Below are 22,295 nucleotides of genomic sequence, written 5' to 3'. Positions count from 1 at the left end.
CAATGTTCAATGTCTTGTTCATTCTCAGAGCAGAGAGCATCTTCCATGTCATCAAACTCACCTCGAGTCCTTCAGTCTTTTTTTTCTCCTGGACTACTTTTGGTTATCAGAGCGTTGTTGCCCTTTTTTCAGTTTACTGAGTTACATTCATACCCGCGAGCTGGCCACTGCAAACACAGTCTCCTCCTGCTGACTGAGCAGCAACAGGCTGGGGATGAAGTGCCTCTCTCATGGGGAGCTCAATCGTTCTTCTGACTGAGTAGCTGTCAGCTGGACTCGAACCGGCAAACCTCTGGGCACAACGCTCGCTCCTCCACATCTATCCAATAATTAACTGGTGTGTGAAGTTGATTTCTGAGACAGTTTTAATCTGAAAATCAACATATTCTTCATAAATAACTCTATGGGATATTACGAGCTCAGATTGCCGTTTCCCATCATACCTATTAATGCTCTCTAAAACCTTGTCAACATCTTTCTCATTACAGAATGAGCAGAATAATGAGTGAGTCAAAAAAGACTTGCTATGAAGCAGGAATATCATCAATACAATCCACCAATAATCTTGTTTAAAGACTTGCACACACCTGGAATTGTTCTACACATAGCTGAGAACACAACTATTCTTATTTTCAGGTGATTATATGCAAATGAAAACAAAACTGTGACTATTATATTACATATCTACCAATGGAGCCCCCTAAATCCAACACACTGCACCTTTAAGAGGTGAGGTTATTTAGGATATAAACACAGAGATTTCACTCTCTGCTAAACAGCCCAGTTCGGCATTAGAAAAGTGCACAGTTGCAACAAATCAAAGAGGTAATAGAACAATGGCTGAGCATAAGTGAGAAGATAAGACTGAATTCGTCAAAGAAACCTATTGAGTATGTATAACCAACTGTGCAAATGATTAGTGGTTCGTATAGACAATGAAATTCCAAACATGAGGATATGCTGCTTCAGTGGGTAATTTACAGCTAAAGCAAGGGATGTCTGAATAGAGATCTATCCAGACAAATGTAACAGCTGAGCTTTTCTTTGGAGAACACCTTGACATACCGTGAAAAATCACATGTACAATATTCATTTTCTGTGGTATTGTTACCAGTTTTTATTGAACCTGGACAAGGGTAAGGCTTCATGCTGCGGTTCCATAGTGTTCCAGCTAATAAAGTCCAGATTTATTCATCTGTAAGTGTGTGTTTGAAAAAAAAAAATAAAAAAAATTCAGGCAGGAAGAAAAACCTTCTACTTCAGTGTGTTCAACCTTTTATGACTGAATGCCAGCAGCACACACAGTGATGTGAATGCTGGGGATAAAAGTTCAGAGTCTTACCTTTCAAAAGAGACCAAAACCATGCATGTTCTCCGAATGGTTCAAGAACAGCTCTCAGGTTACTTTGGGTATGCCTGAGATAAGTGTTTTAGGCCAAAACAGTCTGTGTTTTATGTGAGTTTGCATATATTTGCCGTATGATGATATACTGATATTTAAAATCTATGAGTACCGTATCGTCATCGGGGCACATCTTGGCGAGTAACATGCACGTATGGTAAAATTTGGTCCAAGACGCATCCGCTGCACTCAGAAGCCTTCTGACAGCGCTCACGGCTCTTACATACAGTCATGTTGTTACGCACATATGTGCAAGGAAGTGGAGCTGAAGGCTAAAGATACGCCTCAGGTTACGGTTACACACATGAAGCGTGAACAGTCACTGGGTTGGCACAGATAACTGTAGATGTCTGTCAAACCAAAGTTAAAGTGGGTTTGACGTAGACCTTGTGTACTGTAAGTAACAGACAACATCAGAGTTCAACCAAGGACTACCCAGGAATGTCTTGGGTAGAGTCAGTACATTAGTAGTTATCCATGACAACCTTCGTCTGTCTTAAAAGATGCATCCTAATACTTCACACTTCTGTTGCGTGGTTTCATTAAAGTATCTCTCTGACTTGGGGCTCAATATCTTGTTACCTCTGCTCAAAGGCAGAAACCCACTTATCTGTCACCACCAGCAGAAAATCTACGTAAGAAGTACATCAGAGTGCAGGCTGTTATGAATAGATCATAACTCCTGTAACAAGATCTCAACACAGACACCTCGTGTTCCATCAGGCTAGATGAGACTTTGACAAGGACCAAGGGCAGGACTTCTGACAATGCCTCTTTGTGGGGAGCCCATTGTCAATGTGGCTCCGTAAAAAGGCAACGTAACGAGATCCAGCAGACGGGAGATGAATAGGGGAGACAAAGACCCACAGAAAAAGAAATAAAGAAAGAAAGGGATCACTGTGGCAACAGACAAACATACCTCCAAGACTACACAAGCGAATGTTTCGTGATATCACCTCTGTTTGTATCCTACCGGCATCTTGACGCATTGTTTGGACATTTTGTTTTAATCCCCTGTGAGCTAGTGAGGCTAACAAACGCAGCAATCGGCCCCCAGTTAGGCTGCTGACGGATGCTGTCATAACAAAATAATTATTTTCTCACTTACTTCTAGCGGTACCCAGTCATACAGATAAAGTAGATTTATTTGTTTTTGTTTGCCAAGGTTTTTAGATACTCAGCTCTGAGATTTATGTCACCATAGCACTACAGCAAAGTTGAATGGAGTTTCATATGTTGCTCACGGCGCTGAAAAATGATCAGGAACTACGTTCTGCTGCAGAGATACCCAGTTCAACTGCTGACAGCTTGTTTGTTTCTGGCAAGACTGAATTAGCAACCGGGAAATGTAGGCAACAGCAGCAGGGCACTAATTTTATTTAAAGTTAGCTTGGTAGTAAACACATTTGAAGTTGCTTATATTAACAGATGAAATGACTGTGCAATGTGAAATGAGTCACTAGTAGTTACAAACCCTCATTTTTATTGCAGACTCTGCAGATCTACAAGTGTTTTAGCATCATTTCGTTGTTTGGTTTTATGGCCCGCAATGATAACTTCAGTGTTGCTTTTACAGCCTGCGATGCTGCCCCCAAGTGATGCATTTGTAGCGCTAGCATCATATTTCCAACCAAAAACAGCAAAAAGGCAGAGAGCAGAGTAAATGCATACGTTTCCAGGGGAAACTCCCAAAACCACAGAAGAAGCAAAGCCTGCTGAAGTGTGACGAGTACAGTTTGTAAAAAAACATGCTTGTGATACTTCCATAAGTATCATACTTGCTTGTGATAATCTCCAACATTTTCCTTTTGAGAAAGGTATCTAACCTTAATGTGAAGCACAGCATACCAATGCACAGTATTTTAAAGTAACGCACTGACGTATTCATTGCTCTTATTGTGGTGGTTTTGATGGACTTAGCAGCAGCAGATTCTTGTCTGCCTAACATTAATCCAGGAATGGTTTCTGGAAAGAGATGCTGTTTGTTAAAAGATCATTTTTAAATTCTGTAACCACAAACAAATTTGGCCAGCATCAGAAAAGTTTATTTTGGTAAATTTGGTGAACCAACCCTGTAAAGAATATGTGTGGGCAGCAGATTTTTCTAAATTATGTTACCTCTCGTTGTAGTCCACCTGCACCTCCTCCACCATTCACCCATCCTGCTCTCCATGCTAAGTGGTAGGGGCATTTTGCTCTCATCGCTTGCAAGCTAATGAACATAGCAGTCAGAACATTCGACGGCTGAAAGAGCTTACTCTCCTCATCGAAGCCGGGGGGCCTGACACATCATCTTATTAACGTAACCCGACTCAACTCACAGATCAAATTCATACCCTGAATTTCTCGCTGTCAAGCCCACATGTATTGCACAAAAACATGCAGAGTGTAGCATGTGTCTGCAGAGATGCAGAGCACTTTAAAGCCTGACTAAATTTCTTCTGAAGAACTGGAGGAGCTCTCCTGGGATGCAGCAGCCTGGCCCTGCCACTAAAGGTAATAGGGTCAGACAGCTGCATATTAGCTGTGGATCATCTCCTTTGACACAGCCGTTGATCTCACTGGCGGCAGCAGTGCAGAGCCCATACCTGTACCTGCCAGGCATATCTGTGCTCACTGCAGAGAGAGGGGGAGGTGGGTGGGTATGTTTAAGCAGCAGGCAGCGAACAGAGCGCTGTTTCCCTCCTTGCTTCCCAGGTACACTTCACGCCTCGTGGACTCTGCCTTCGAAGATATCCTCACTCTCTGCATGTGAAGGATGGCAGTTTGTTTCTTGCAAAACACACGAAAGCAGGTGTACACACTGGCTACACTCACTCTCGTATTCAGCACTCTCTCCGTATCCATGCATTTTGTTCGAGGAGGATAAATCCCAGGAAGATGGGAGGTCAGGCCATTCATTTCACAGAAACAAGAGGAGATCAGACTTAGTGAGCTGCCTCTCCCCAAGGCCCCACATTTGAACAAGACAAACACAAGGCATGTAATTAAAGATGTAACAAAAGCTCTGTCAATTGTTTCTCCTCTCATCTCCGCCGGCGTGTCGCCTTGCATTATGGTACAAAGCTTAGTCTGGCGTGCTCCGTACACAAGGCCACAAGCTAAGATTCAGCTGTCCTCATATCCACTCAGCTAAAAACTCCTTCGCCCCTCCGAGAGGGAAAACCGCACTACGGCTTCGGTGTGGTTCTTTTGTTTAAAGCTTCATAATATCGCCGATGGAGATAATGAAATCCTTCAAACCTCGGAGCGATTCATAATGCATGACTGAGCAGGTTGGGATTTGGGGTCTCGCTCAAGGACACTTTGACAGTGCACGTGGCTGTTGATGGACGTATGCTGGCTGTAGAGGGAATTGAACCTGTGAGCAGATTTGAGGTTTTGCTACAAACATTTCTCTGAGACAGAGCTGCTCTGGACGTGGAAATAATCACATTGATTAAGCTAAACCTCAGTGGGCAGAGCCAAAGAATTTCAGCGTTTCAGAACATGTTAAGGTCACATTTTTTGTAGATAACTTGCATTTTTTGCCGTCTTTCCATCTTCTCTTACCTTTCTAAGGTGTCAACATGGGGAATATGAACATTTGGGATTTCTCCTATCAGTTATCTACTGACATTAATGCCACAAAGGGGGCATTTCTAAAAAGAGGTCCAACAGGGCAAAAAACACGAGGAGTTAGATGATTTGAGACAAACATCCAGGTTAGTCAGAATTATTTGGACAAAACAAGAGGCGAATGGTGAAGTTACACTATTTACAAACGACTTGGTTGAACTTTAACCTTCTGCGTGCAGCAGTTTTCCTGTGAAGTCATGGATTACTGACATGCCTGTGATCTCACTTTATGTTTTACCTCCAGGCAAAGTGGTTCAGATAATCTATCTGATCGTTTGAACGTGTTTGTTAGGACGTGATTAGGATTTCATAGCGATGCGTTTCACACCTGGACACAAAGGGACTTCCAGGTGTGCATAAATTTAAAATAATTCATTTAGTTCTGTTGTGGAAATACAGAAAGAGAAACACATCAGCGTAACGAGGGGACATACGGCCTGACAGGTCTACTGCAGGATGCTCACCCAGAAGACCCTAAGATGCCTCAAATGCCTGTGTGAGTTTTATCATTGTCACCATAAATTAAGCAACTAAAATATTACAGCTGCTATCGCAAAAATGATCATATATCAGATTAGGAATGAACAGCCTATTAAACCACAACAATAAAAATAATGGACGTGAATGGTGCTCAACATTACGGTGGGTCCCAAAGATGGCACCTTGATTCCAGATCACATGATTTTGTCAGGTGGACAAAATGTTTTCATAATGCAAAATGAGGAAAATAAGACGGAAATTTTGATAAACTGTAAGAGGACTTTAACGGTGATGTCAAAGTGTGCTGACCAGGCCCTGGAGTGCACGTCTACATCAATGCAGAAGGGTGAGAAGTCGGCGAAAACAAGTTTTTTAGTTGCCCTTAAGTTGCTTTTTTAGGAAAAATACACCATTGCATGAAACTTCAATCTGGTATCTGTCATGTTTCTTCCATCAGTGCACCACAGCTGCTCCATTTGTTTCTTCTGTCATCACATTTTCCAACACTATGGTAGGAATAAGGGATTGTTTGCTACACTGGGTCTCTACTCCAGCTACAAACTTTAAAATAGTCTGACATTCACTGATATTCTGCTCCTAATACTTCATGTCACTTTGACTTTTTGGCTACAGCTTTTGCACTAAATCTGCACATGTCAATTTGGTGAATGTGGAGGTGTCACATTATCCAATTTTGTGCATCGGGAAGGAATTTTGACTTAATTTTCCCACAGATAATGCCCAGATCAGTCCCAAAAGTGTCACATTTTAAAAAAGTCATTCATGGCAGCGGCAGCAGCAATAGCAATTAATTCCTACTTTATAAGCCCTGGCCTGCTTTCTTCTGCTTTCGTCAATACCAAATGTTTCCATATTCTTGGGATAGTTTTTGTCAGCTCCATAAATGAGGTATTAAAATTCTCCCTTTCTTTCTGCGGCTGTCTATCCAGCACACAAATGACTCTCTCTTAGAAATAACTGATGGCAACGTTTCTCAGACGCCTCCGGATTCAGCAGCCCAGAATGCTGCTTCACCGTGGGGCTGAGCACAGCAGTGGAGTCATTATTGCAGTCAGAGAGAGATGATTTCAGATCAGCCTGTCAGCGACCCCCGGGTTGCAGCCCCAGCGTAGCGTTAATGGGAACATTATCAAATCGGTTAGAAAAACAGGTGCCAGATTTTACTCTGAATCAAGCAGCTACTTAAAGCATTGTTTCATCCAGCTCTCCTGCTTTTTTACGCTGTCTCTCTACATCCCTTTTTCTTTTGACATGTCTCTCCACTGGCAGAGTAACTAAATCAGCTCATGATTCGATGAGACACAGGATAAAAAGTTCATGGTTCAATACTATTGTGATATGCTGAACAAAGTGGGGATGAAAACAAACCAAGGCTGCATGCAAAACCTTTTAAAATTCCTTCTCAGGTTGGTACATGTATTCATGACGTGAAATACCTGCTAACATTCTCAACTGAGATGGCGAGCAAAGCAAACATATGCGCTAAACTTCAGAATGTTAGCACTGTCGTTGTATGTTAGCATGCCAAGCCAAAGCACAGCTGTAGACTCTTAGTCTTGTTTAAGAACAAAATGCAAATAATCTCTCCAATGAAAGAATAAAGCAGCTTTTTCCTCGTAGATCTTTGTCTGCATTGAGGCAAACTGAAGCAGAAAAATGTCTGCATAAGAGTGCAGATGTAAAATGACAATTTTCTGCAAGGACAATTTTAAAACCAAAGACCAAAAGTGAACGCTCTGGAATTTAATGCAGTTTCAGATCTGTTCTAGGTAATGTTGTATTCTAGTGTTCACCTCCATAATGCATTGCAGCGTTGCTTTTTTTTTATTTTTTAATAATAGACTACCTTATTATCCCTCCTCCATCATCTTGTGTTCATACAGGATGTTTAGTGCTAATGCTCTAGTCTTTATCCCGGCGTACGCTCACACCAGGGTGCACGGACTGCTGGCTGCTGCTTACAGACACACACACACACACACACACACACACATGCAGCTTTTAGCCAGCGGCATCTTGTGAAGTCACCAACATGGGAGTCTTCAACATAATCGCTGTAAGAGCACAGAGGAGAAAGTCATGTTCTTTGGTAAAAGGGTTCACCGTCTACAGTCCAAGTTTCTTTGACCCCCAGATAGCGTGATTATAAGAATAAAGCCAGTGGCAAAGCAAAGGTTTTGTGGATCTAAGACCTTCTGAGATGAACGGGTCCTTTGAAGCTTTTAGTTGCCAGGTGACAGAGAAAAAAGTACTTTCCTCCACAGTTCGAGCGAGCATGCTGTTACAGTCAGTCAGACTCCAGGTGGAGGGAGGACTTCATAACTTTCCTAATTGATTTTTTCATGCACCAGTAGTTAGCCAAGATTGGCCAACAGCTTCATCTGCATTGTTGCACAAGTTGGACTTTTCCAGGAGATGAACAAACACACATCCTCCTCTCCTCCCGCTGTAACTCCTGCTCTTTTCCTCTCTTTAGATTTATCATGTTTATGTGGCTGGAAAAGAAAACGGAAACTTTTCAGGCGCGTAGCTTTGACAGGAAGCGCAGTTTTCTTCCGCTGTGATAAGCCAGGTTTGTTTCGAGGTGGAAGGAGAGTGGCGGACGGTGTTGTTTAAACCCCCGCTGAACTATTTCTTCCTCTGATCACTGAATCAGTGTGGAACTACAAACACACAGAAACCAACAAAGGAGACATTTATCCTGTGTGTGTTTGTGTCTGGTTAGACGTGGCTGCCTGTGCATACACCCCCCGCATACCAAACATGTAATGGAGCGCGCACACTCCCCCTAATTGTTATTCTATTGACTCTGAGAAGGGGGGGTAGAGACTTAGACTCAGCCAAACCTGCTGGTATGAGACGCGTGCACTCGCTACCGGGACATGAGCCCTTTTGAACCTGAGGTATTGTACCCATTAGTTTGGTTTAGGTTAATTAAGCTCTGGAAAAAAAAAACTCTTTTATGCTTCCAAAAAAACATCCCAAATGCTGCCACCGCTTGAGTTAAAATGCTCTGGAGTGGGATGTTATTTTTCATTTGGAGAAACATGTTTTCCTTTCATTTTTTCCTTCTGCATTCGTTTTCGTTTGCCACGTGTAAATAATTAAGCTGGAATAAGACTGCAGACAGAATACATATGAACACATCCATAATTCACGCGTGTCATGTTCTTTGTGTTTGTTGCTTGCGTCAGTCACAACACATGTGGTCCCTCTTAATTTATACTTCAAAAGCTACTCTAGTCTTTCATTTAAGATTCAGCAGACAGGGTCACAGGGACAGAGCAAAGAGTAGGGGTTATGAGCTATGACAGAACAGGGAGGGGTAAATATCAGAGCAAGGCACACAGTTCCTGAGGTTTTGTGGTCCTGCTGCTCCGAGGCCCCACGTCTCCTCAGCTCCTGTCAGCTCATCAAGGCCAAGTCCCTGCCTATCCACACTGGAATACCGCATCAAACAGCCCGGGGAGCCTTTTATCCCAAACAGAATGCCGCCGCTTGTCACAGCGGAGGCTCTGCAACAAGCTGCACGCGGATGGCAAAGTTTAACACGGCGGAGTGAAAGTCAATACCCAGCCGAGGTGGCGTAGCTCCGACGCGAGAGGGGGAAGCGGTGAAAAGGTCACCAGGAAAACGGGATCTTGAACGACGCAGCTCGTCTCAGACAAGAGCACGCAAAGCAAGAAGCCAGATGATGCCCGGCGGACAGTTAATGTCACGGTTCACTCTTTCGACCCTGTGCCGATTCTGATGTCTCACAATTAAGGCCAAACGTCTTACTTTTGTATTTTCCACCAATTACTGTAAAGGTTACTGCTTCACTTGTTAACTGGGCTTGTGTATACAAATCCTCCCTTCACGTGTGCCTCAACAAAGACACAGCGACTTCCCCATCTAATTTCCCTTTGTTTCGACCTGTAGCCAGAATCAGACATGAAAAGGCTTGACTGCGCACCCCAAAGACACAGAACAGCTCTTTGTACTCGGGCTTGTTCTGCTCCATGCCATTTTTAATCTCAGGCAGAGGGGAAGAGAGCTACTCCTCTTATCTTAGATGACATGGAGGCTTTGCTCCCCCTTTCTGGCGCTCTGTCATCGTGTTCTTCTGAAACCTAACCCTCTTTCATGCTTTCCCCTAGTGGTGGTTGTGGTGGCGAAGTGATACACTGAATGAGACTGGCTGAATTCTGTTTAGGTTATTCCGTCTGACGGCTGTTTGCAAGTGAGGGTAAAGAAGGGCAGACGGCAAGTAGGGTATTATCTTCCTGAGCTGTGTTTTTCATCGATCCAATGCACCTAACTGTTGTCATCATGTTTAATTTGCTATTGGATATACAGCACTGTTAAGAGCTTATTTAAGTTATTTAGGAGAGAGGGTCAGGAGAGTGTATTTCATGACATACAGATCTCTAAAATGTCACCCATGCCCACGTAGTTGGTGACACAACTGACCAAATCTAAGACTTTGTTGGTGGTCGCAGCTAAAATTGGTGCTGTTATCAAATTGTGCAGGTTCAGGCAGAAAGAAGCCATCTGAAAAGCAGTGGTGGTCATAGCTCTGGGAGCATGGTTTCAGTAGGAGGTGATGTGCTCTTGAAACCATCAGGAAAGGTTTGGCCTGCAAGGGATAATTAAATAAAAAGATACCGTGGAGGAAAGGGACGGGGAGAGGAAGGGTGTAACATGACAGAAAGACAGAATCTGTCAATGAAGAGTAGAAATAGAGACTAATTCAGCCAAATGAAGACCAGTATGATCAACTCAGTCACTGTCAGTGCTAATACTAAATGTTTGATCCCACAAAGAAAACTGTAGGAACGTATAAAAAGTATTGGTCAGTTACTGTTCAGAGGGGGTTTTATTGAGCGGTCAGCTGTGAGGATTTGGGATTTTGGACTGTTGGTCGAACAAAACAAGACAACTGAAGATGTCACGTAGTTCTCTGGGTAGTTTCTACAGGCATTTTTCACTTTTCTGTCATTTTCTGAACTAAATGAAAAAAGCCAAAGAAATAATTATCACTAAAAATGTTTTATACAAGACACAGACCCCAGTGTGTGGGTTTACAACGAAAACAATAAGCGTTGGTGTTTTGAGCTTTGTGGAAAACTTGATTATGCATTATTTATTACTTTCCTATATCAGGATACCAGACAGTATTTTAGTATGATAGATAGTTTTTCATATAAACAGAATCGTGATTGTCTGTATACTTCGTATCAGAGCAGACAGATTCTTAAGGGAAACAATCACTAACAAGATGATAATGTTAGGCTGATTAATGAAGTGTTAACAAATGGTAATTGAGAGGATACTTGTCCAGAGAGGATATGTAACTCTAACAAGCATGAAATCTGCTTTCCTGATGAAAGACCTGAACAATCTGTTGTAAGTCTTGGTGAACGGTGCTCTGAGGTGACAGAACAAGTCACGGCTTTTATAAGCCGAACCTTAAGAGAAGGCGTTCTCCATCCGATGCGTGAAAGCACCGTGTCCCTGTAACATCCTGCAGACTATCACAAAACCAAAGTCCGGCAACATGCAGAACATGACTGTATCCAATCTATTTCTACGGCGGATCTGGGCCTTTGTGAAGGGACCCGAAGGGACTTGTTTTCCAGACGTCCACCACCATAACAGACTTTGAAAGCAGACAGAGGCCCTTCCATAAGCCCTATAGCTTCAATTTGTTCTGCCAATTATGACCCTCTGCTCTGCCACAGTGATGGAAGGTGTTGTTCAATGGGCCTGAATGCCACCCTCTCCATGGCCTGCCCTGACAAAGAGGGAGCCCCCTGCCTTTTTCTGGGGGTCCAGTCAAGCATTCGCTGACAGATTGACTGGGGCGCTAACCAGTCAGGTCTTCAAAGAGACAAAGACGATGGGGAGGGCAGTGGGGAAGGGAGGGAGGCCAACGGTGAAGAAGAATGACCTGCCAAATGAGAAAGAAGACATATTGAAAGGGACAGAGTGGGAGAAAGAAAAAACATATTGAACCGATGGAGAAGTACAACCTTTTGACCATCTGGCTCGGAGGGTGACAACAGCCTTCATCTGTATTTTTAGAGCTGTACAACACACCAAATTACTCTGTCAGGAAGATTAAGGAGAGTCAAAGGGCTGTCGAGTGGAAAAAAAAAGAGCAAAGTTGCCCCATTGGGCTACGAATAGTGGAGAAACTCAGAACTTTGCTGTCTTATGTGTGGAGCCGTCACTTTATTTTGACTATAAATATAATATGAAAACAGTTCAGGCTATGTAATGAAAAAACACCAAATAAGAAGCCAAGCAGCAGCCTGGAACACTTCTTGTTTCTGTGTAATATATTCTCATTTCTGTTTAAACATGGTTGAGTACATCTCCAATATGATTTCACTCTCCCAGTCCTTCTCCTCCTGAGGAGATATATGCAACAGACTCAACTCTGAAAACCTCTTTTTGCTGCATTAATTCCGTGATTGCTTAAATGAAACACTGCTATTTTCTCGCTCAGTGCTAAACAGGGATCAGATCTCCGTGACCATGACTAATCTTCCGCTGCGCTTTTTGTGCGTATTGGCGTGCACCTAATTTTTCAGGATCTTTTTGCCAATTTGGAAAACTAATTGCTTTGACTCTGACTGGGCAAGCAGAGGAATATAATGCAGTTTAAAGCTTCATCTTTTATGCCCATAAATCCCTCTACAGATCCAGCCGTGTACAACACTGGCTCATTAAAATGCATTAGGGCAGGTTCGCCGGAGTGCGAGGGGAGGTGATTTTTTCATCCTTTGCGTTTTTCTACTTGGCTGGTCGGCGATCCAAGGACCCTGCACTCCCGGCAATCTCCACACACACACACACACACACACACACACACACACACACACACACACACACACTCCCAGCCGTCACACACTCCCGAGTTCTTCCCCACCATGTTGGTCATTTTATTCACTTGCAAATACCCTGAAATGAAATGAGTTGCTTTTGTGGTGCATGCAGGAGCATTTCCCTCCACTGCTCGCTATCTAGGCTACCCCCTCATGCCTCTCTCTTCTCATTCCTGCATCCCTTGCTTGCCACCTCTTTGATTTCCATCCCCCCCCTCGCTGTAATTTCACCCCTATCCTGGTGTCAATCTACCCCCCTTCGACTCTTTCTCTGCCCTCCTCTTCTTATGCTTTCTCCACCTCTTCCCCGTCTACCGCTCCTTCCCATGCCCGAGGTTGTAGATAGCTGGATCACACTGGAGCCGGAGGAGGCCGTCCCACTGATTGTAAAGAGGGGGACAATTGGTCCTTTAGTCTGATTGGGTGCCCAGATAGTCAACACCGGGGATGAGAGTGTGCAGACAGCTATGAGAGGCAGACGGCAGGGCTGACAGAGTAGAGGCAGCAAGAGAACATATATATATTTATATATCGATGGAGAGAGGGGAAACTTTACAAAGAGGACAGTGAGAGGGAGCGTGGACTCAAGGTGACTTTAGGGAAACTGATGCACTGCAGGCAGTAGTTTCACAACTTTTACAAGGGAAATTTAGCGAGCGTGCAGGGAGAAGAAGAACAAAGCGGTAAGAGAAGAAGAAAAACGAGCATTTTTCAAAGAAGAAGGACTGAGAAAGAGGAATAAAGTTGAAAAGGAAAAAGGTAAGGCATGGAATTTTTTTGCTAAAAAAAAAAAATGATCCTTGACTTTCACCGGTCATGTTTTGAAACACAACAGTGCCAATGAGAAACGCCAATAATACTTTCAAGCTGTAAACAGGGAATGTGGAGGATGATTTAAGGGTGACTGGGGATTTGTCAGCTGTAACTGAGCGTTCCAGCACTGAGTGGAGATGGAGAGTGCCGAGATGAATAAGACACGAGGTGGAAGCACTATTTCATGACTGCACCGAATCAATACTTCTTACTTTTTATCCGTTAATTGATAAGCAATGTTTACAGAAACAAATATATCGCATGTCTGGCTGTCAAAAGTAGGTCACGGTGATTACTCGGAGCCCTGCCTCAGCCGGTGGGGGGGGCGGGGGTTTGGTGGCACATTAAAAAAACTTTTGTGAACACGAGCTCGGGCTCAAAGCGTGGCTCCAATTCTCAGCACGTCTGCACTGTCGCTACTTCAAACAAGTCATGCTGAAGGAGAGGAATGCCTATCTGCTTTTTACGGACCTCTGTTTGGCATTCAGACCTCATTCCTCAGCCTGAGCCAAGGTTCTAGTTTCTCAAGATGAGGACAGATTCATTTTTTCCCGTAAAACCCATTAAGCTATCGCCGTCTTGTAAGCTCAGGCTGACAAATAAGACACTAGATTGGCATGTGTGCTCTCGTCGGGGCAGAGAGACTTTTCTTGCTATTATCAGTGTCAGCAAGAGGCTGTGAAGGATCCTCTGAGATGAGCATTGTGCACAGGCTTCCATGTTAGCAACACCTTTCAGGTTTCTGCGATGGTGGTTGAGATGTCTTTCCACATGACATTCCAGGACAGGAGATGGTCTTAATAAACGAGAGGATTCTCCAGCTGTCACCACGTGGAGGATGGACCTCGTTCACCCAAAAACCCCAAAATTCAAAAGAGATTACGAGTCCGGTATTAATTTGAAAGGATCCGTCCCCAAGACGCTGCCGTTTAATTTGCGGCGGAGTGACACTGATTGCAAACTTCTCCGGATGACGCTCATGCACGGTGACATCACTTCCATGCACCAGTGCCTGGGATGAATGCCAGTTTGTGTGATTTAATTTCTCCATAAATGACAAGGCTCCTTTTATGGCCTCCACCGAGCGATGAATGAACTAAATATGCATCGGGGAGGGAAGGGGAGGAGAGGGAGTCCAAAACGAGAGGAAGGATTAAGGAATCGGAGAGACAACTAAAAATAAGTGCAGAGTTTGAATGATTCAAAAACACAGATGTAGTCGGAAACAGAAGAGAGGTTCTTTGTTTTTGGTCCATGTTATTAGAGGGCTGAACTAACTTCTGAGGCTCACCCAGCACACAAAGGCAGATAGAGAGAGACGAGTAATTAAAAACACCTTACAGTAAACGAGCCGCAGGGAGGGGGACGCTCGTCACGGCACAGCGGTGGCGGCGCACACAGCTGCACAGACCGAGGCCCGGGGAGCTCCCTGCAATTAGAGAGCACGGCAGAGGCAGGTTCAAAGCCTGCCTCATGCCAGCGTCTCTGTCCTGAGGGGGGACAGGGTTAGAGGAATGAGGACGAATAGAGGGTAGCGCGCACACACATAAGCATGCTGTGCATCCACAGAGAACTCATATTCATACCCACACACAAACAGCTGTGTGATCTTGAGAGAGTTTGGCCAGAATACACACCTCCCTTAGCCTGGCTCTGCCTTTGAAGGCTGCCATCTCTCCGTGTGAGCCGGCTGAGGAAACCGGGTCTGTGCTGCAGGCGGTGACGGCACAGACCCTTTGCTTCTGAAACCACAAGACCTGGTCATTTTATTCCGTCTTTGCACACACGAGCAAAACATACCAGAGGCCATACTGCAGGGACGGCCTGCTTGTTAAAAATTCGCGCAGCGCCAGAGTCTGAATTTAATTACGCGTAAATAAGTAAATAAATATTAGCATTCAGAAATTAAAAAACTACGCTTCGTTGAGGAACTGGGGCTTGTCACGCTCCGCACTCGGCCCGGGAAGTGAAATTAGATTCAGCAGCTGTATTTAAGAAAACCCTTCTACATTTTGCATCAGCCCCCGCTCGGCTCATTGTACTCGGCTTATTGAAAGACACTTTCTCATGCCGGAGCTTCCGCATGTGAGAAAAGTGCATCGACTCCCCGCCTGGGTCGGAGATATGCACAGCCTTCGCGGTGGCGTCACTTTACACCGTGCAAAATCAATTGTGGTTAACAAATTGGCCGTGACGTTTTGCCCTGCCGGGGTGGGTGGGACCCCTTTTCATGGGTCCACCCAGTTTTTAAGGACCTTTTCCACAGTCTGGGAGGCCTCTTTTTAGAGCTGAGGTGAGAGGAGCGCAGACATGGCTACTGTGAAATTAATACTTAATAATGCTCCACATAGCACTTAAACAGGGCCAACCCATACCAATGTACCACACACAGTGTTGTCACTTGGTAACCTCATTGGTGAATGGGAGGCTGGTGGAAAAAAGGTCTGGTTGAGGTTTTCCACGATGCGATGACTGATCAGTCAATCATTTGGTCTATAAAAAATGAAAATTTTACTATCCCGTAAAGCAAAGAAAAGCCAGAAATCCTAATATTTGAGAAGCTGAAACTGGGGAATGTTTGACTTTCCTGGTTGAAAAAAATCAAAAACAGTTGAATTATTAATTGATCGTTTCGAGATACCGGTTTATGTGACATTTTTTGCAATATTTTATTTTGTTATTTTCAGCTCAGTGTCCTCAAACTTTTACAAAACGATTTTTTACCTTGAATGCCTCGTTTCACTGCCAGTACGAAATCAATACTTCATAAATAAATAAGCCAAACTTCTCAAATGCATCAGGGTTTAATTTTCTGTGAACACAATCAGTCTAAAATTAGCAATTGAATGCACAAAATGATTGCTGTCTGAAGAATCTGACAAAGCATTTGTCAACTTCTAGCCCATCGTTTAACTTTTAACTCACTTCAGCCTGAACCCAATAAGTATTGAGGTTCGTCCAAGAGAATTTTAGTTACCAAACAGGTATAGAACATGTTTTTCTTGTTAATTTGGGCATTAGCGACTCATTAATCTGAGCAGGCGGCGTTATTGCGGTTCTGTGCTGCCTCAGCCCAGCGGTGGTCGGTCAGTCGTACAGTAGCAGGTGTTTCCTGTTTGTTTTCCTCCACTGGAAGGAAACATTCACCTCGCTCGCTCGTGCAGTTTGATATAGTCAGTTGTCAGATTGCAGTTAATGGAGCAGCAGGTGGACTTGGAGTAAGATGATACAACAATATGGCCCATCATTTTGTCACACCAGCTGCTCCCCCTGACAATCACCGTCTCTCCCACTGTCACTCAATTCCTTCCTCCTTCTCAACAAACACCTTTTCTTCCAGGGGTTTCTTTTCAAAACAGGCTGAAAATCGGATGCTTCTTTACCTGTTTTCTCTTACACACTAACAACTCCAAATTGTGGTGTTTTCTTCTGAATACAAAAGGCAGATTTTCACTCAGGGCAGAATGTTTTAGCCTGGTGGGAAAATACCTCGTCGCCTTAATTCTGGCAAAGCTTTTTCATATGATTGCTCCTCCACCCTCCACCTCACTCCTCATCCCTTCATCTTTCCATCCCTTCCATCCGCCGGTCACAGCTTGTGTGGCAAACGCCAGCTGCCTTTTCTTTAAACAAGTGAAATGCCATAAGATTAGCAGAAGAAAGATGTGTGAAATGTTTTGCCAGCACAATTGAGAAGCATGTCACCTCATTAGGGACGACAAAATGGAGCAAAATGCTCGGGTGCAAGCTGTGACCTTTCAGGGGAGGAGCTGAGAGGGGAGGCCGAGGGTCTGTGGGCGATGAACAGGGAGCTAATTTTACTTCATAATGGCAACCAGGCGGCTTGAATGGAGCGAAAAGAGGGGAGCAGCGAGGTCAAGTGTCAGCAATCCTGCCAAGCAGCTCTCGCAGGAGGTTGTCTGTGCAGAGGATGCCCAGAAACACACACACACACACACACACACACACACACACACACACACACACACACACACACACACAGACCAGCCTCCTGCTGACAATGCAGCCACGCCCCCCACCCTTCCCTGCCTTTTGTGCTTCTTCAACAATGATTAACTGAGTTTGGCGATTCAGAGAGTCCACCACAGCACAATGCACTCTCTCTTACAAAACATAATGGAGTCAGCCCATGAGTCAAACAGTCTCTCTTTCTTCCGCTGCTTTTTTCAGCCCCAAACTTTCCATCTCCCCCTGCTAACAGCCTCGTCGCCTTTCTTTCCCTTTCTCCCCCCTCACTCTGCTTTTTCTTTGCCTTTTGACCGTAAATCCGCCTATTTTCCCTCGAGCTCGTTAATGCGGGAAAAGCGGGCAGATGCTGCTGTCCTCCTAATACATTAAAATAAGATGCAGATGGAAACGGGCAGCGTAGGTGCCATGCGCTGCATGTGAAAAAGTATTGATTAGCTAAAATCGATAGGTAACCTTAAAAAGCATCTCCTGCAAGAAATTCACGGAATTGACCTTGCTGGTCTTAAAGATTGCTATGATGTTGGTATCAAAAAGAGCAATGCAGAGGGAGATAGTATTTAGAGGCATGAAATCTAACATCTATGCAATACCGTCGGGACCTTCACAACCTGAGATATGGAAAAAAAAAAAAGAAAACAGCGCACTTGTAATGAGCGGTGTGCAGCGCTGACAGACACGTAGAACATGGTGTGAGTAAATCTGAACAGGGGTGTTAACAGAAACGCTACAGTCTGAGAACATCACACCCCCGGGCCTTGTACAGGAGGTGTGAAGGAGCTCACCTCTCCTTGTGACAGGAAGAGGAGGGAAGGAGGGGAAAGAGTGGATGTGCTTCATATTCTCCTTCTTTTTTTGTGCTAATGTGAAATGCCTGATTGTCCCAAGGTGGAGGGAAAGACGCTGAGGCTGGTGGACACAGTGCGCAGTCATTTCTTTTTTTTTTCTCCAGCTACAGGCAGTAGGCAATTAGCCTAGCTTAGCACAAAAGCTGAACGCAGGGGAAACAGCTAGCCTGACACCAACACCTCGAAACCCATTAATGCAATGTACCTGGTTTGTTTAATCACACAAACACGACAAACTACCTTCTGAGTAGTGACAGTAAACATCTTGAAGCTAAGCTAATCGTCTCATCAGGAACGTTACGGTTACGTATACCCTTGACGTCCGCACTCTTCTGGTCTTTTGTGGTATAATAGTGGCAGGATGGCACGAATGTTTTGTTTTAAACCTGTTGTCCCCGTCTTCCTCTCCTGTTATGTTACCTCCTCTCCTCCTCCACGTAAGCTCATTCAGCTGTGACGCAGCTCATAACAACTCAACAAAAGCTCAGCAGTAGACAGCTAAACTGGAAGCAGGAGAAAAGAATATGTGAATATGTGTCATCTGCAGGTCTCCCACAGCGCAACACAGACAGGGGCACAACAAAGGGATGATGTTGTCTAAAAGGACAAGAATCTCAGATGTATTTGTCTTCCTTTTTTCTCTTCCAGCAGCCAGAAAAAGGGAACCAGGAAACAACGGCACACGTGAAGAGAGAGGAAGAGTCCTTTCAGATACTCCTCTGTGCTTAACAATGGGAGACCGGCTGAATCTTCCAGCAGTTGCCTGCACTTTGCTTCCTGTGGCCCTTGGCATGTTGACCCTTCTGCCCCACAGCCTTCTGGGTAAGCCTGCAGAGGAGGAGAACGCAGGCAGCTCAGCACTACTCCAGAGGGTGAAGAGAGGCTGGGTGTGGAACCAGTTCTTTGTCCTGGAGGAGTACACTGGACTGGAACCACTTTATATTGGAAAGGTCAGTGTTGGGTACATGGTGTGAGTACACACATACAGCTATAACCCGAAGAAATGCAAAGTCCACAGATTTCTGGCCTGGTAGGGCAGCTTTCCTGTATGACCTTTCCACAAGGTGTACCTGATGTGTAAGGTGCCTCAGTGTTTGCAACACCTACACAGAAGCAACTTGTGTGTAAGGTGCATCAGTGTAGGTGTCAACCCTAACATTCAAACCCTCCAAACGAACCGATCTATGGAGGAGCTCAGCAGCCCACAGGTCATCTGCTGCTTGGCCAGAGCGGAGTGCATGCATGCATGCAAAAGAGGAGATCATTGGTGGGCAGAAGCAAACTTCAACACCTGAAAATAAATAAATAAAGCGCCAATTTAATCCCTGGATGCACCGCGTCCACATTAAGGCAGCCTCTCTTCTGTCCACTTTGAATCAGAGCCAGGAAGCAGTGATCGAGTTAATTGACTCGAACGGAGGCTTCACTCCGTCGGCCCCCCTCCACAGAAGTGGACAGCACGTCTGCAACACAACAGACATGCTCTGAAAAGAGCAGGCCAGGGATGCTCACAAAGGAGCACTTTGATCGCTCAGTCGCTGAAGTGAATTGAACATCTGATCAATAGTTGTAAGGCCAGTCATCATCAGCACAGAGACACAACAATCTTGCAAACTGCAATGAAAATTGCTATTACATCATCAAAAAGCTCTTCTTTGGTGAAGCTTTTTGAGTCATGCGTAGGCCTACAGCCTTTGAGGCAGCCACTGCAAAAATGACCCATTTGAAAAATGAAATATCCCATCAGTTTGACATCATTGTGGCCAGTTGTCCTCCATAAAAATACTGGTATGATAAAATCTATTAGCAGGCTTCTCTTTATGAATTAGCTTAACTACAAATTAAACTGTTCTCTGCAAAACATCAGAATTCAGAGTCTGTACACAGACAGTTTTATTATGGAAAGAAACGCCGCTCTGGTTTGTAATGACATTTAAAGAGTTCATGTCTTTGCAATGTAGAGTTTGTACTGTACATAAGCAATCGCGTTTGTCATTTTCCTGTACGCTTTAGCTGACAGCTAACTGACAGCTAACTGACGATGAATTGCCAGAATCCTTCAGTAAGACAATCAGTATTTTAATCGCCTTGATCAACGTATTTGGACATTCAGAGCAGAGCAGCAGCTTGTTGCATCGGTCGATTAAACTATAACTGAGAGCTAAGATGTGATCTGTCTTCAGCTTTAACTGTCACACGCTAGTAGCATTAAATTTCAATAATGACTGTTTTGTAAATTATTAATTATTTTCAAGTGCTATTGCTGTTACACTCAATTGGTCTGCTTTATGAGCTTTAGATGAACTTTGAGTTGAATGAAACTCGGGTAAAATATTGTCTCGGCCACATTTCAGCATGAGTGAAACAAAAAGGTGTACTTCATTAATACCCCCATCCTTTTATGCATATATACTAATTTACATACCAAAAAAACAACATTTTATTAGATGTCTAACAAAGTTCTTACCTGAGTGCTTACTGCCTCCCTCGAATAAGCAATGACTCCCTAAAGCAGTACGAATGGGTCCATCTGACACCTCGGAGACAGTCGAAGCTGATTCCTGTCAGACTTGGATGTCAGATCTCTCGGCACTCATGTGTGGTGACGTTAAAAAGCCCGATCTTAAAAGACTGATTTCAAACTTCCGACTGAATTTGCCGCTGCCGACTTTTACAACACTGCAGTAGAAACCGCTCATCATCTGAAATTTCCCTTTGGAAATGATGCAAACCTGCCTAATGAGCACTTAATTTCCACTCCGCTGCTCCGGAAAACCGAGGAAAATACTGAATTCCAAAAAGTCACATGGTTGGACCAGACAGAGAAGTAACAAGTCCTAAGAGAGTGCTACCAGTGCTTTAGAAAAAAGTACTGTATCTACTTATGTGGTATGAAATATTCCTTACAGTTCTGTGGCATATTCACTTCCATCTTACCTCCTCCTCTGCCCCATTTAGCGTTTCCTCTCTGATTCCTTTCAAGCCGCCCACCCTAATTTTTCCGAGCTGAATGAAATAAGTGATTCTGACAGGCCAGGCTACTACCCAGAGAGCCCCTCGAGAGAGAAAGGCATTGCAGGATATGACAAAGCAGGAGAAACATGTACTGTAGCCTGCCCCAAGAGGGTTTTTCTTTTTCCCTCAGCTTAGTATTCAGAGTGGTGGGGATGTCGGAGGTTTGGGCTTTGGGCCGGGGCTGAAACCGAGCGGGTAATTGATAGCCTGAGTGTCAAACTCCCTCTTTTCATGGGCTTGGGTGGAAAGGAAGGATCAGAGCAGGAGAAGGTGGATAAAGCAGAGGGAAGGCATCGGGCTGAGATATATCACCACGAGACACGGGGCTGAAGCCCACAATGGGGTGTTGATTAAAAAATATATTCTGGGCCGAGCTGCGCTTTGCAGGAGCGAATGCAGGTGGGCACGCTGTCCGAAGAGATAGGAAAAGCTGCATTGTCTGCCGCTCGGGGAATGATAGGTATTGTGAAGATTGCTGCTGAACTATCACCAGAATAACAACAATGAGCGCTGTAGTTGCAAACTTTTAGCAGTTCGACAGCCTCAGCGTGGTCATTTCACTTAGTGACCAAAGGCCAAAGCGACTATCTTGAAAGGAGTCTATGTTTAGAGTGAGTGGGGTGATTTCTGCCAGCACTATGTGCTCACTGTGTGTTGATTATACACAAGACAGACATCAATGGGGGCATTTAATTCCACTCTGCGTATGATGAGTGCTTCCATCACACTCGCAGAGACCCTCTAAGTACAAAGTAAGGAGTGATTGCACATCAACAGGCTGGCATTTGCACTTACAGGCCACAAAAGGCTTCTGATTGCACTGCAGGGCCCGTGGCAACAATCGGGCTCTGAGCTGTGATTAGATGTCTACTTACAGCTACAGTATTAAGGTACGCATACAACCACACGCCCCCCATGGACATCTACAGTTCATTTAGCACAGGTTCAAAGACATTTATTTTATAATAATACAGAGAAATACGTTCACATTATTGAAGATGCTGCAACCAAAGATCTTTTTGTTTTTTTGTTGACATGCAACTTAAATCATTAATTTGTGAATTCATGTCTCTTAACCGCATCCAGAAATCAGCAGACACTTGGCAGTATGCTCCACCAGGCCTGAACCATCCTCCGACACATTTTCAGTTGGACTCAGATCAAGAACTTTCCACTGTTTGGCCCCAAAAAGTCCTTTAGTCGTCTCGTCTGCGTGTTTAGGACCATCGTGCTGCTGCA

At 44.3% G+C, this 22,295-nt stretch overlaps 1 protein-coding gene across 2 annotated transcripts in view; it reads left to right on the top strand.

Moving 5' to 3' along the window:
* The window catches only part of LOC143340158 (cadherin-20-like), a 73,272-nt gene that overhangs the window by 29,710 nt on the left and 21,267 nt on the right, over positions 1–22,295 (top strand). For both annotated transcript variants that reach the window (XM_076761803.1, XM_076761802.1), the window contains one exon: positions 18,690–18,991. In XM_076761803.1, the coding sequence (XP_076617918.1) occupies positions 18,773–18,991 (219 nt within the window). In that variant the 5' untranslated portion in view covers positions 18,690–18,772. The remainder of the gene's footprint in view (positions 1–18,689; positions 18,992–22,295) is intronic.

Source organism: Chaetodon auriga, chromosome 21, assembly GCF_051107435.1.
Source record: "Chaetodon auriga isolate fChaAug3 chromosome 21, fChaAug3.hap1, whole genome shotgun sequence".
NCBI classification, from domain to species: Eukaryota; Metazoa; Chordata; class Actinopteri; order Chaetodontiformes; family Chaetodontidae; genus Chaetodon; species Chaetodon auriga.
This window is presented reverse-complemented; position numbering and strand designations above follow the sequence as displayed.